The 12924-nt window shown below is 31.2% G+C and overlaps 2 protein-coding genes across 3 annotated transcripts in view; one reads left to right on the forward strand and one right to left on the reverse strand.

The window, feature by feature from the left end:
- Positions 1-1484: 1484 nt before the first annotated feature.
- On the reverse strand, positions 1485-10418 carry LOC115881951 (lipase 1-like). 2 transcript variants are annotated; one of them, XM_030899702.1, is made up of 6 exons: positions 10240-10418; positions 6170-6501; positions 4972-5218; positions 4773-4913; positions 3874-4101; positions 1485-2000 (listed from the first exon to the last, which is right to left on the reverse strand). In XM_030899702.1, exons 1-6 carry the CDS (start codon positions 10348-10350, stop codon positions 1836-1838), a joined length of 1224 nt encoding a protein of 407 aa, XP_030755562.1. In that variant the 5' UTR covers positions 10351-10418; the 3' UTR covers positions 1485-1835. The 2 variants fall into 2 exon arrangements, with proteins under 2 accessions (XP_030755562.1, XP_030755573.1); XM_030899713.1 differs by lacking the exon at positions 10240-10418 and adding an exon at positions 7979-8087 and having other exon boundaries at positions 1487-2000.
- A 178-nt stretch (positions 10419-10596) lies between these two features.
- LOC115881568 (protein sprint) overlaps positions 10597-12924 on the forward strand; it is a 34947-nt gene continuing 32619 nt past the window's right edge. Inside the window, exons 1-2 of the mRNA XM_030899112.1 lie at positions 10597-10610; positions 11680-11882. Of these exons, the coding sequence (XP_030754972.1) occupies positions 10597-10610; positions 11680-11882 (217 nt within the window). The remainder of the gene's footprint in view (positions 10611-11679; positions 11883-12924) is intronic.

Raw genomic sequence — 12924 nt, forward strand, 5'->3', positions numbered from 1 at the left:
ATTCTCAGGTACCTTCGTTTACTGGGGGGATCGTTAAGATTCGCCTGGTCGGAGAGGCGACGCTTGCAATTCATCCTGTAAATGCTTGGAGTACAAACTTGGGAATGTTTTTGCCACTTTTTTTCAATCATTTCATAAAAGTGGTAATTCTTTACAAATTAAACAGAGCGCAAGAAGACTATTAAAAGTATTTTATTTTAAGTCTATGATTAAAAGTTAATTTTTAATAAAATATAATAATAGTATCATCAGCGAATCTTAGATGGTTAAGATATTCTCCATCTATTTTTAATCCTATGTTTTTTTAGAAAATATATTGTCTATTATATCTTACTAACTGGCAATATAAAGCCTTAATAAAAAAACACACACAAAAATAAAACCCAGTCAGTAGAACATGGTTTAATCCGTGATAAACAGCCTTGTTTCTTTTTCCTTTATTGTCGGAAACAGAACTTTTCACTAGCCACAAAAAGAGAATGCGCTCAGTTTGAAATATCTATCCACAAATTCGTTCTATAAATAACGGTCCAGAATGTAATAGGACGTCCTGGATTTCTGACTGGTAAACAAACACTTTTTCTTCGATTTTGTGTTGTCTACGACACTATACAGGGTGTCCATACATAAATTTATTTCTGGTGTCAATAAGGAAAATCCCTCCAGTTATTGCGAAAAGGCGAATCTGTATCGTGGATGACCTACAAATCGCTGTTTTGCCAGCTGTTTGGAATTGGGTAAGATCAATATTGAGATAGCACCAATTAAGACTCGTTTACGATGACATTAAATGGTACAAATGGCCATTTTACGAATGCGGATTGTTTAGGCTCTGCCGTAAAACTTAAACGAGGTTTGAATTTATTGCCGAATGGTGGTTTTTCCGTTAAAGTACTACGGAAGATATTTATTTCTGCGTTTTTTTTTGAAGATGTGTTAACAATAGATTTGATGTCTTAACAACAGCTTTAGTTATACAGGGTTACTCATCTCATTCGACACGGAGTATTGTGTATTGTAGCCAAATTATTAGATTTTTACAAATTGTAAATTGTTGGACTAGTAAAGCTATAATTTAAAATTATTTGCAACAAGTACAGAGTGTCCGCGATATATAAAAATATCAAAGATGTATTTTTTTAAATAAAACATCCTCTATAGTATTACATATTTAAGTAAAGATAACTTTGATTACGTTTTATCTCACCAAAATCGTTTTTGAAATATCACACCATTTTGTCAAGATGCTGTAACAATTTTAATGCTTCATACATACTTAAGTTTTTAAAACCGAATATTGTACTGAAGTTTTTCTATTTTCTAAATTTTGTGTTGCAATAATAAAAATAATACTTACTACAGAGTGTCTAAAAAAAAATGGGACACACTGTACAGATATACAATTCGGAGCATTGCTAAATGTAATTTGACATAAAAATAATTTGATGTGGCTTTTTGGCAGTCACTGTATTCTGGTACTCAAATAAAAAAAATTCTTTGTTATATTTAAACTTCATATTGTATCTACAAAACTTCCACCAAATAGTCGAAATAATTGACATAAAAGATATCATGTGATTGACAAAAATCAACATTAACGTACTTTAAATATCACAATTTTAACACTTTATAAAAAGGTTTTTTGCCAATCTTATGATATTGTCGATCACACATAACTTAATCTATAATATATTACATCTATTAAAACACACAATATAGTTTACAAACAATAACACTTACAAATTAAAAAAACAATAACATCCAATAAATATTTAAAACAATACATATAAATACATAATCAGTCAAATCTATATAGAGATAGATTAGTAAAAGAACTAACTTATTTCTCTGTTCACTTTTTGAATATTCTTTAAAGCTTCGATGTTCAGAAGTGATATTTCTTTGCCATAAATAAAATCCAAATGATTGAAATTGCTATAAGGCACAAGAAATTGTCCTACAACATTTGGCAGTTGTTTCGCTACTGATCCAAGTAATTCCTACAAAGAAAAAAGTTAAAAAAATATATATACAGGGTTGTTCACCACATACGACACGGAGTATTGTAGCTAAACGATTAGATTTTTACAAAAGTTTTGGGTTCGTTGAAGGACTGCTAGAGTTACAATTTAAAAATATTTTTTCAAGATACAGAGTGTCCCAAATAAATAAAAAATATAAAAGTTGTATTTTTTTAAATGGAACACCCTGTATATTATTACATTTTTAGTTTCTACGATTAAAATAAAGGTAAATTTGATAAAGGTTTATTACACTTAAACCTTACCGTTTTTGAAATATTTTCAATTTTGTGAAATTGCCGTAAAAATTTTAAGGCTTCATTTCTCCAAGGGTATCAAAGTTTTTAATACTAAATATTTACTGAAGCTTATTTATTGATCAGTTATTGTGTTGCAATAATAAAAATTATACTACCTTATACAGAGTGTCTAAAATTTTATTTTAAATAATTACTAGCTTTAAACGGCAATAACTTGTTCAATTTAAATGGAACACCCTGTATATTTTATGAGAATCAGATGCACAATTTAATTGTCTATCAAATTGTGTTATACCATTTTTTACCTATCGCTTCAAGTTTCCGTAGAAAATGCATTTTCTTGTAATTTTAAATTCATTTATCAATATACCCATGGAATACTGACATTTTAGATTATTTTTAAAGATGTACCAAATTTTTAAAAGGTACAGATATAGTTTGTTTATTTCATTAAAAAATAAAAAAAAACTGTTTAAATATTTATTAAAGAGGACCAATTAATATGATTCCAGTATTCAAACTACATTAATTGACTGTTTGCCTTGATTAATAATAATTGCTCCAAATACTAAAAAACTGAATCTTTTATGTGTATTAGACAGTGTGGTAAAAAGTAACACCTTAAAAATGATATTTCATTTTTTGACAAATGCTTATTTATAACAACAGAGACATTCATTTTTATAACTTATTATTATATTGATTTCTGATTCAAATCCACATTTATTTAGAATAATTTATTAACGAACATAATTAAGTATGTAATTAATTAGTATTTGGGCGGAAATAATGGAGGTATATTTAATTAATGGTATACTCTTTTATAAAGATTTAAATAGTTTTCTTTTTGCATACAAATGGGCTAGTAATATTATCATTTTGCTAAAAACGATAATATTACTATCCTGTACATCTTGTACATTTGTTGCTTTAAAAACAATCTAAAATGTCAATATTCCATGGGTATATTGATGAATGAGGTCCAAATTATAAGAAAATACATTTTTTACGAAAACTTGAAAGGATAGGTAAAAAGTGGTATAATACAATTTGATAGACAATTAAATTATGCATCTGTTTCTTCTAAAATATACAGGGCGTTCCATTTAAATTAAACAAGTTATTGCCGTTTAAAGCTAGAAATCATTTAAAATAAAATTTTAGACACTCTGTATAAGGTAGTATAATTTTTATTATTGCAACACAGTAACTGATCAATAAATAAACTACAGTAAATATTTAGTATTAAAAACTTTGATACCCTTGGAGAAGAGAGATTTTTTATTTATTTGGGACACTCTGTATCTTGTTAAACTATTTTTAAATTGTAGCTCTAATAGTCCTTCAACGAACCCAAAATTTTCAATTTGTAAAAATCTAATCGTTTAGCTGCAATACTCCGTGTCGTATGTGGTGAACAACCCTGTATACAGGGTGTTTCGAAAATCATGTGCCATCTCTGGTGGGGAGATACCTCACGTAAAAATAAGATTATCTCATCACATTCACGTTTTACAAAATTACTTAATCATTTTTCATTCGGTGAAGTTATATTTAGAATTTGTAGTAACAAATCTTGAGATATTACTTACCCCATTGTTTATAAGACAATCAGATTCACCGTAGTAAAGAATGATTGGTGCTGTAACTTTAGTCAAGTCGTAGGCTGGGGGATCTTTTCGTCCATATACTTCAACGTTCTTTACAGAACCGTAGTCAAATGGCCTGAACAGACCTGACTGGGTGCCTTGGACATAATGAGCGATTTGCTTCCAAGACATTCCCGCTGGAAAGTTGATCAATATATCCATCAGGAATTCCTAAAAATTTTAATAAATTTTTATTCGCCATTTTGCCAAGAAAAATTTGATTTTTTAAATTCTTTTGAACATTACAAAATGTTGCAAGAAAGAAGAAAGTTTATTGAAAATAAATTTATGTATGGAAACTTTTCACTATAATTTCTAAATTAAATATTATTTTTTTTATAAATTTTTGTATGTAGAGTAATGATGGACCTTAAGATTCTTTTTAGTGAATCAAATCACACGATTCGATTTCTCACACTGAATCGACTTTTTACGATTCGTTCATTTGAACGAACTAGTTTGTTTTTAGTGCTTTTGTTTGAATCTAAATATTGTTGCCCTATTATACAGGGTGTCCCAATCTTCCGTGGACATAGAACTACTACGTATTTTCGGAAGAATATTAGCGCATTCTAGATTTTATGCTCCTACATAGAAATATTTTTTGTTAAGTCAATTTCAAAAAATCATTTTTTTGTTAAAAAATAATGCGCTGTGATGGTGTTTTTACGACACAAAAATATAGTAAATACTAGAAGTAAAATATCTTAAAAAATGTGTTGATTTTTTAATATAATATTGAGACGCTTTGCATAAATACGCGGTCTTTTGGTGTACTGTGGCGAATCAGTGATTATGTGGTGAATAGGTTACATTTAAATAACTCAATTTCGTTTACTTACATGATCAGCTAATTGTTCTGGTGACGATCCAGTAACCTCGAAAAACAACTTGCATAAAAATCTCAATCTGCAGAGGTTCCTAAATACTTTCGCCGCAATCCTTTTGGTAAACATTTCATTCCATCCAATCATTTTTGCCAACTGAAAGAATTAAAAGTTTCATACATCTAATACTGAATTTACAAAAAAATACGTTTACCTTTAATAGTACAGGAAATCTAGCCAGAGTATTGATAGGCCAACTAGTTATGGCATGCATGTTAGTTACAGGCGCAAAAGCGTTCATAAGTAAAATTTTGTCGTTGTATTCGGGTCGGATAGACCCCATAACGGTGAACGATGTGAACCCTTCTGAATATCCTACATACGTCAATTTGGCGAATCCAGTAGACTTCAAAACGTAGTCAATCATTCCAGGAAGGTCGTACTTTCCGATTTCGTGGTAGCTAAAAATATTGAAAACTATACAGGAAAGTAAACGAAAGTCATAACTTTTTTTGGGACACCCTGTATACAACAAAATATTTTTAGGATATACCCCTCTAAAAACCATGCAAATCTGTATAAAACTTTTTTTCGTATCATCGACAACCAAGACGATATTGGACTTCCTAGCACTACAACGAGTCGCTCATTTGAACGAGTATTAAAAATGAATCGTGATATTGATGCATAAGATTTGAACCATGAGCCGTAAAAACGAATCGTGAGAATTGAATTTTATTTAATTTTCACGTTGATATTTTTGTTAAAATAACATTACCGACTATTAAATGCCGGACTAAAAAACGAAATCGTGTTTTTATGCAACTCCAAATAAATATTGTTGGCCTCTGCTCAATGTGATAAAAAACGGCGTCAGCGATGGTTATAAAATGAAGATCGCTGTCATTTTATATGTAAAATTATATGGGGAATGTCATCGATGTTCATTTCCGAGCCATTTGGACGCCATTTTTTTTCGATCATGCGGTATTATAATACTATATATTATGATTATTAAATCGGAATTAAAATATGGCTCTGAAAATATTAAATTGGTCTTAAGAAGTCTTTAATAAATAGTATATATAAATTGGATTGATAATTTAATTATTTTTGGTAAAATAATCAATCCAATTACGCCAGTAGTGTCATAAAGTGTTGAAAAACAAATGAAAGAACTGTACATTTCTTTTTCTGGTCCCTTAAGTTATTGTCCTGACAAATTATCGCCGGTAGTGCCAGTTACGATTCTTGTTTTTATGAAACGTAAATTGTGCATGTGTTTCGTTCAAATGAACGAATCGTAGGAGTCGATTCAGTATGAGAAATTGAATCGTGTGATTTGATTCACTAAAAAGAATCTTAATGCCCATCACTATACAGACTATACAGAGGGTATGCCGAAAATCTACCTGTAATTATAGAATGTTTTCGAGTCTCTATCTGGATCCAAGGACACGTGGTTTCGGGAAAAGGTGTTTCCCCTGTTATTTCCCAGCCAGACGTCGTATCCCGCGTCGGCCAACATCAAAGCCATCGCTTTGCCAGGCCCTAATATTACCCAGTCTACCGAACTGCACAATAAGCCGTGCATAAGAAAAACTGGAGGTTTCCTGTCTTTGTCGTCAGTGGATGCGGATTCTTTGCGGCCGTGAGGTATTCGGTGTAAAGTTAAGATGTAGCCGTCTTCGGTTTGAGCGTGATGGGTTTCCAGCGGGTATCCATTTTGGGAAAGGTATACATTCTGAAAAATCGAAATAATCTTGTTATTAAATGATGAATTTCACAATCATTTGGGGTATTGTTTGGCTGTGAATGGGGAATTATGTAAACATTTTATTAATTAGTATAGTTTAATAAAGTTCCTTGTATTATTTTGATCATCCCTTGAATAATTTGCAAATAAATATTTTAAAACTCAATAATGATTTTGACAGACGTGACAGACAGACGGACGGGCGGACAAACAACAAATTGATCTTATAAAGGTTCCGTTTTATGTCAGTTAATTCTGACTTATTATCAATTGCAAAAAATATAAAGATAATATTGTTTTAACTCCCCTAAATGAATCAGAAACACACAGTGGGTATTTATCAAGACGCCATTATTTTTAACAACCCAGGATACATAAAATTTAGGTTTTATTATCTAGTATTAGAGTGCATTTTATGGGGCTTTCACGCACTTGGAATAATTATTTAATTTTTATTAGAACAAGTCTAATGACATGTAAGACCATTAAGTTGTCACGCACTAAAAATAGTTATTTAACTTTTAGCACTGTAAATGAATGTAGCATTGGAATGGTAAAATAATTTAAGTAAAAAATCTGCATAAGAATTCTAACAGTCTATGAAACATTCAAATTACGTATAACACATATAATTGATAAATTATTTTTTTTTCAAACGTCACAAAAGTATTAATTTTCGCGACCTGACTGACAACATGAAAAAGTCATTTTAACGCCTAGGCATAAAAATGAAGCACTTTTACATCTAAGCACAAAAGTACGAAAATACCGTGTGATCGAGAAAAAAACAAGAAAGAATGGCTGGGAAATGACGATCGATGACATCTCCCATATAAATTTACATATATAAAATGACAACGATCTTCATTTCATAGCCATTGCTGACGCCGTTTTTTTTTCGACCATGCGGTAATTATTAAACTGACATAAAGTGTCAAATTCAACAAGCCTAACCATAGTTTCTCGATATATAGTTACATAAAAGGTGTTACTAAGAGTGTTACTATGGTGTTACTTTTAAATCTTTTCATAATATTTGGAACGTTTGAAATTGTTTAAAAAAATATTTGTGGCATTTGAAAAAAATAGCATGTGTTGTTCTATTCGGAGTAAAAATGACTTTTTGTAGCTCGCCTGTATGTCAAAAGTATAGCCTCGCCACAAAAAGTGTCATTTTTACTTCTAATAAAACAATATACTATTTTTGGATATCGACATTAGTATTTTTATAGAAACTACTTTATTATTTATAATTCAGCGGCGTAGCTTCTATTGATGCGGGTGATGCGTCGCATCCAGTTCTCTTTTTAAATTGGTTTGATTATTTTTTTAACCTGTTACATAGTTTTGAGAACACTTTTTAAAGCGGCTTAATACCTTTCTACTAATACTAAATGGTTGATTTAAACCTTGAAATACTCTTTAGTAACAGGCACTGTAAGAATAAATATGTAATAGACGTTACCAGATACATTATTTCATGAACAACAAACAACGGACTTTCTCGCACAGAACTAAACTGATAACATTAATTGTTGAACTAACGATACAATTACGCATTCTACTACAACTGAAATTACGATACTGCGAGATCAAGAGTCAATCGATTCAAGAAATAATTGCATAGGAAATTAATTGATAATGCATATACCGGGTCGGCATTTCTGGCCTTGGGTACCGATTTTCGTGCGTACGAAGAGTACGACCAATACGCTCAGTAAAATAAGGTGTACTGAAAAAAGAAAGAAGAGCAAGTATTTTCCCAAGCGGATGAAATCTAGCATCGGATTAAGTGGTTATGTAAACACTTCGCATTTTTCTCTCTCCAAGTTACTAGATCGCCATAACGATTCACTCATAAGGACGGTCCACACTTGCTATATAAAGGACGGTCCACACTTGCTATATAACACTGCTATATAGCAAAGTTATATAACATGTTACATATTTTTTAGTTATATTTAGCAAATTTCGATGCTATATAACTTGCTAGATGTTATCCATTTGTAGTCGGTAAAGATCAAAAGATGTTGTGCAACATTGCTATTGTAACATGAAACAACGCGTCCACACTTGCTAAATTTCTAGTTTAGCCGCTCATATTTTCAGGGACGTGCGCGACAGAATCTTAGTGTGGTGAGCTGATATTGGTTTGTTTATTTACTGGTCAATAATACCGTATGATCGAAAAAAACTGCGTCCCGTCGGCTTCGGCCTCCGTCCAGTTGGCTTGGACATGACGATCGATGACATTCCCCATATAATTTTCCATATAAAATGACAGCGATTTTCATTTCATAGTATGTATTTGGAAACAGAAAAAGTTGAGAAAAATGCGTAATCTAATAGGCCAGTTCCAGCGGGAACAAAAGAAATGCAAATCAGGAACTGCATGGTTTAGATGAAGTGGATAATTCAAAATGGTTTGCTTTTGCTTTTACAGTACGTCTGTCCGTTCTGTAGCTACGGGGTATCCGTGAGAGGGGAAACGATATTCTCTCGATGTTTTTCGTAAAAAATAGACGACGCGTCCCATCAATAAAAATTCGACAAATTTGCAAGTAGCCAATAAAATGAGTGGGCGGAGCGATTTGCGGTGACGCACTCGTCAAATCGACGTATAGAATATATTGCTGTTTATTTAAATGTTTTTTGTCTGCATTCCTTTCATTGACGCAGATCCAGCAGACGAGACGTACTGTAAATTATTAATGTTTTTAAAAGACAGAAACACACCACGAGAAACAGCCGAGGCAAGTATTGAAAAGATAAGCTAATTGAGTTCAACTGTATCTAGATCTTGCTGGTAGGCTATGGCGGACTCAAAACCGCTTTTTTTCTCGACTTTCTTTCCCTTAGTTCAAAAATAATTACGCACGCCGCTGCTGCGAGCTGAACCTCTTTCTCGCCAAAACGATTCATGACTACGAAAACTATAATGTGGACGGCTCCCGGTTTTTTAACATGTTACATGTAGCTTGTTAAATAGCAATGTTATATAACATGTTACTAAATGTGGACCCTCCTATAGACATGTAAACACCGACCCAAGACTTCGCTTGCCGACAGGGTATAATCGAGACAAAAAAAATTGGAAATTTGGAATTTTTTGAAACAAATTTTTGGATTTTTTTTTAATTTTTGGTTAAAAAACATAATATAATATCTTCATAATATGGCAGCATAAATAGTAGATTAATTGATAAGATTTGCAATAAAGAAAATAGATCTAATGGTTTTCAAAAATTAAGCGAAAAATCAATATTTTTTAAAATTTTCAAGATGATACAAGATGATAATTTTGAATTTTCTCACCTGGTTATTTTCATCCCGTACACAAAAATAATATTAAATAACAAACGGCTTAAACATAAATGAATTGTTATTAAAACCAGGATTTATTAGAAAAAAAAATATTTAAAAAAAACTTAATTCAATTTTAAGTATGATTTAAGTTTAAGTGCCGGAAAAAATTAACACATTATTGCAGTGACATTATCAATCACAAAATGTCAGTTTCTAATAATTTATACTTTGTATCACGAATCTCAATTTTGTCAATATTGTTTATGTTAAAAATGATTGGTATTTGAGTGAAAATATTTAGCCTTAACTGTTATGATCGTTATTCTTTGTTATAGGTAATTAACTAATGAGTTTTTAAATTTTATAAATATGCAAAGTATTTTTGTATACAAGGTATGAAAAAAATATAAGTATACTTACAATATTATCGATAGCATTTCGATACAGAGGTAAGCTGAAAGACTTTACACCCCCCAATGTATAAAGGAATACCAATGTGGCCACTGTAAGCAACATTGAATTTTTCAACATTTTTCTTTATAATACCGCTCAAACCGAAATACAGGTTTGCAATCACCTCTGTTCAAGACTGAGCACTTGTTTCTATTTGCTTTCTGTTTCTATGTCCCTATTTATACCTGGCCACAAAAACTGATAAGGTTTTTTCCCCACTATTTAAATTTTATTTTAATAATAATTACTCTCATAAAAATGGACATTTGTATTTATTAGTACATTTCGGTTTTGGACTAAACGCAAAAATATACATATAGAAATATGCGTAATACGAGGTGCTTATAGCAAAATTTAATCTTGGTGTTTATTAAATCTACATACGCTTTCGATATATGTATACGCTATGGAGTATAGAAGCTGTATATTAAAGGATAATTAAAAGAATTAGATTAAGAAGTAAAAAGACTTTACTTGTTAAATTTCTAAAATTGCCATGGTAACGAAATTCATGAAATGAAACTATATTTAATTTAGAATTATTATTTTTTAAGAGTCTATTACGCTGTACTTTCGGATAGCTCCTAGGGGTCGGTAAAACGGGTGTGTGGCTGAAAGATATATATTATATTACCTATATTTCAGAAATCTGCCCTAAGGCTTAGCCCGATCCTGTTGTGTGTGCTTTACCGAAAATTCCAAACACACGTGCTTTGATTAAGGGTTGATTATGCGTTGATTATATTAAAAATAGCGAGCAATTTGTTACAAAACCATATAAATTATATATCACTGTAATCACAAAACTTCAATCTATTTCCGTATTGTAACGGAATTTTAAATTATTTCTTTATTTTCGGGAAAATTTAGTCCAAACATAAGGAATATTTTGTTGATGTTTGACCATCAAAATCTTAAAAATAAAGAAGTTGTCTAAAAATGTGTTGCAATACGGATATAGTATAATCCTTTATCTTTAATTTCCTTCTTCGTTTTTGTAAAAATAGCTAGCCAGTTTTACATAAAACATTAAATGCCCAACGCTTATTTTGGTACTTTTTCGGACTAGTGAAATGGGCTCTTTTAAATAGCTCTACTTAAATCGTCGCCTGATTTTTTAAAAATTATACATATGGTTGAATTTAAAAAAAAACAAAGATTTGATCAAGTACTACAACAAAACAAACGGAAATAAACTTTTTTTTGTTCCTCCTCTGTAATATCCAATCTGTTGATTTAGACAGATCAAATAGATAATAGTATATTAATATCATGACATAATGAAAAACCCCTTTATATAACCATAGAAAAGAGTCTACCTATAATAAAAAAAATAAATATTGAAAAACTTTTAATTTTGACTGGTAGTGGGATGAGGTGATTCTGATTTCTTGTTTTTCGTTTCAGAAATGAGTCGTTCCTGGAACCCTATATCCAAGGACTGACCGACAGGCACAGCTGTCCTGTGGGCACATCTCCCTCGCCTCCACCCGTGAGAGTGGTACTGCCTCCACCCCCAGCGGATACATCATCCAGATCTATCTCCAGAGAATCCTTGATTTCTTCCAATGGTGGATCCGATGCCAGCAGTGAAGCTAGCGAAGGAGATGGTAAGTCGTATAAAAAAATTAGAGAGATAATCATAGACTTAAAATAAAATATAGACTGAGCATCTCATTCATAAATAGCTGGAACATGCGGTCAGACACTGTCTTGTTATTGTTGTGTTATTGTTTTAGGTTATAACGAGTGCGACACGAGCGATAGATAGGTTATCTCTGTCGTAACGGTCGTTCCCTGGCGACTCTGCCGAGAAACACAGCACTGTCTTTCGTTTCTCAAGTACACCTGAACTCTCCGTATCATAGCCGGGTAATTTTTTTATTTTAATGAAGCTGTAATTAAATTAAAAATATGTCGTATTTACTTTTTAACTTTTTTATATTTTATTAAGATTTAGGACAGGTTTTTTAAATAAAAGTTTAGAAAAAACAATTTAGAGTCCAAAAAGGATAAAAATAATAAAATACACGTTATAGAAGAAATTTTATAATCGAAATTGCGTAATTTTTGAAATTAATAATAAATTATTAATTTTAGTCAAACATTTACAACCCCTAATATTAATCAAAACAGGATCTATTCCACAGATATAATAGAATCGGCGACAGGGAGAAAAAAAAATATGATTGTTGTAATTTTTTTTCTGGTTAAGTGATGTCTTATTATGTAAATTAGAGAAAACATAAATCTGTTCCATTAAAGCAAGGAAGGTGATAAGAAGTGGATAAAATAAAAACTACATTTATTTAACTCGGTACTGTCTTTATTATACCGGGTGCGTCCCAAAAGTGGCTCATCCCCATAATTTTTATATTTTCAAATAAAAAACAAGATTTAGTATGTTGGTATATGAAATAAATTAGGATTGATTGACGCATTCAATTGTTTTTGGTCACTTCCTGTTTCAACGGAAATGACTATAACTTTTAATTTTTAAATGGCACCCTCGGTATATTTCTACTTTATTCGATAGAAAATGACACTTTGAATAGAATGACATATCATACGTCAACTTTTGACATTTTCGCATACGATTTAATTGTAATTGTAACACGCGGTTCATAACGACAATTTGACTCGAAATATTCG

Source organism: Sitophilus oryzae, unplaced genomic scaffold (genome assembly GCF_002938485.1).
Source record: "Sitophilus oryzae breed Bouriz unplaced genomic scaffold, Soryzae_2.0 scaffold_1111_pilon_pilon, whole genome shotgun sequence".
NCBI lineage: Eukaryota > Metazoa > Arthropoda > Insecta > Coleoptera > Curculionidae > Sitophilus > Sitophilus oryzae.

Coding starts and splice junctions, on each gene's coding strand:
- LOC115881951 (XM_030899702.1), bottom strand. CDS start 10,350: ATGTTGAAAAATTCAATGTTGCTTACAGTGGCCACATTGGTATTCCTT. Junction 4,914..4,971: donor GATTTCCTGTACTATTAAAG/GTAAACGTATTT, acceptor TAATTCTTTCAG/TTGGCAAAAATGATTGGATG. Junction 4,102..4,772: donor CAGAACAATTAGCTGATCAT/GTAAGTAAACGA, acceptor TAAAATTTTTAG/GAATTCCTGATGGATATATT.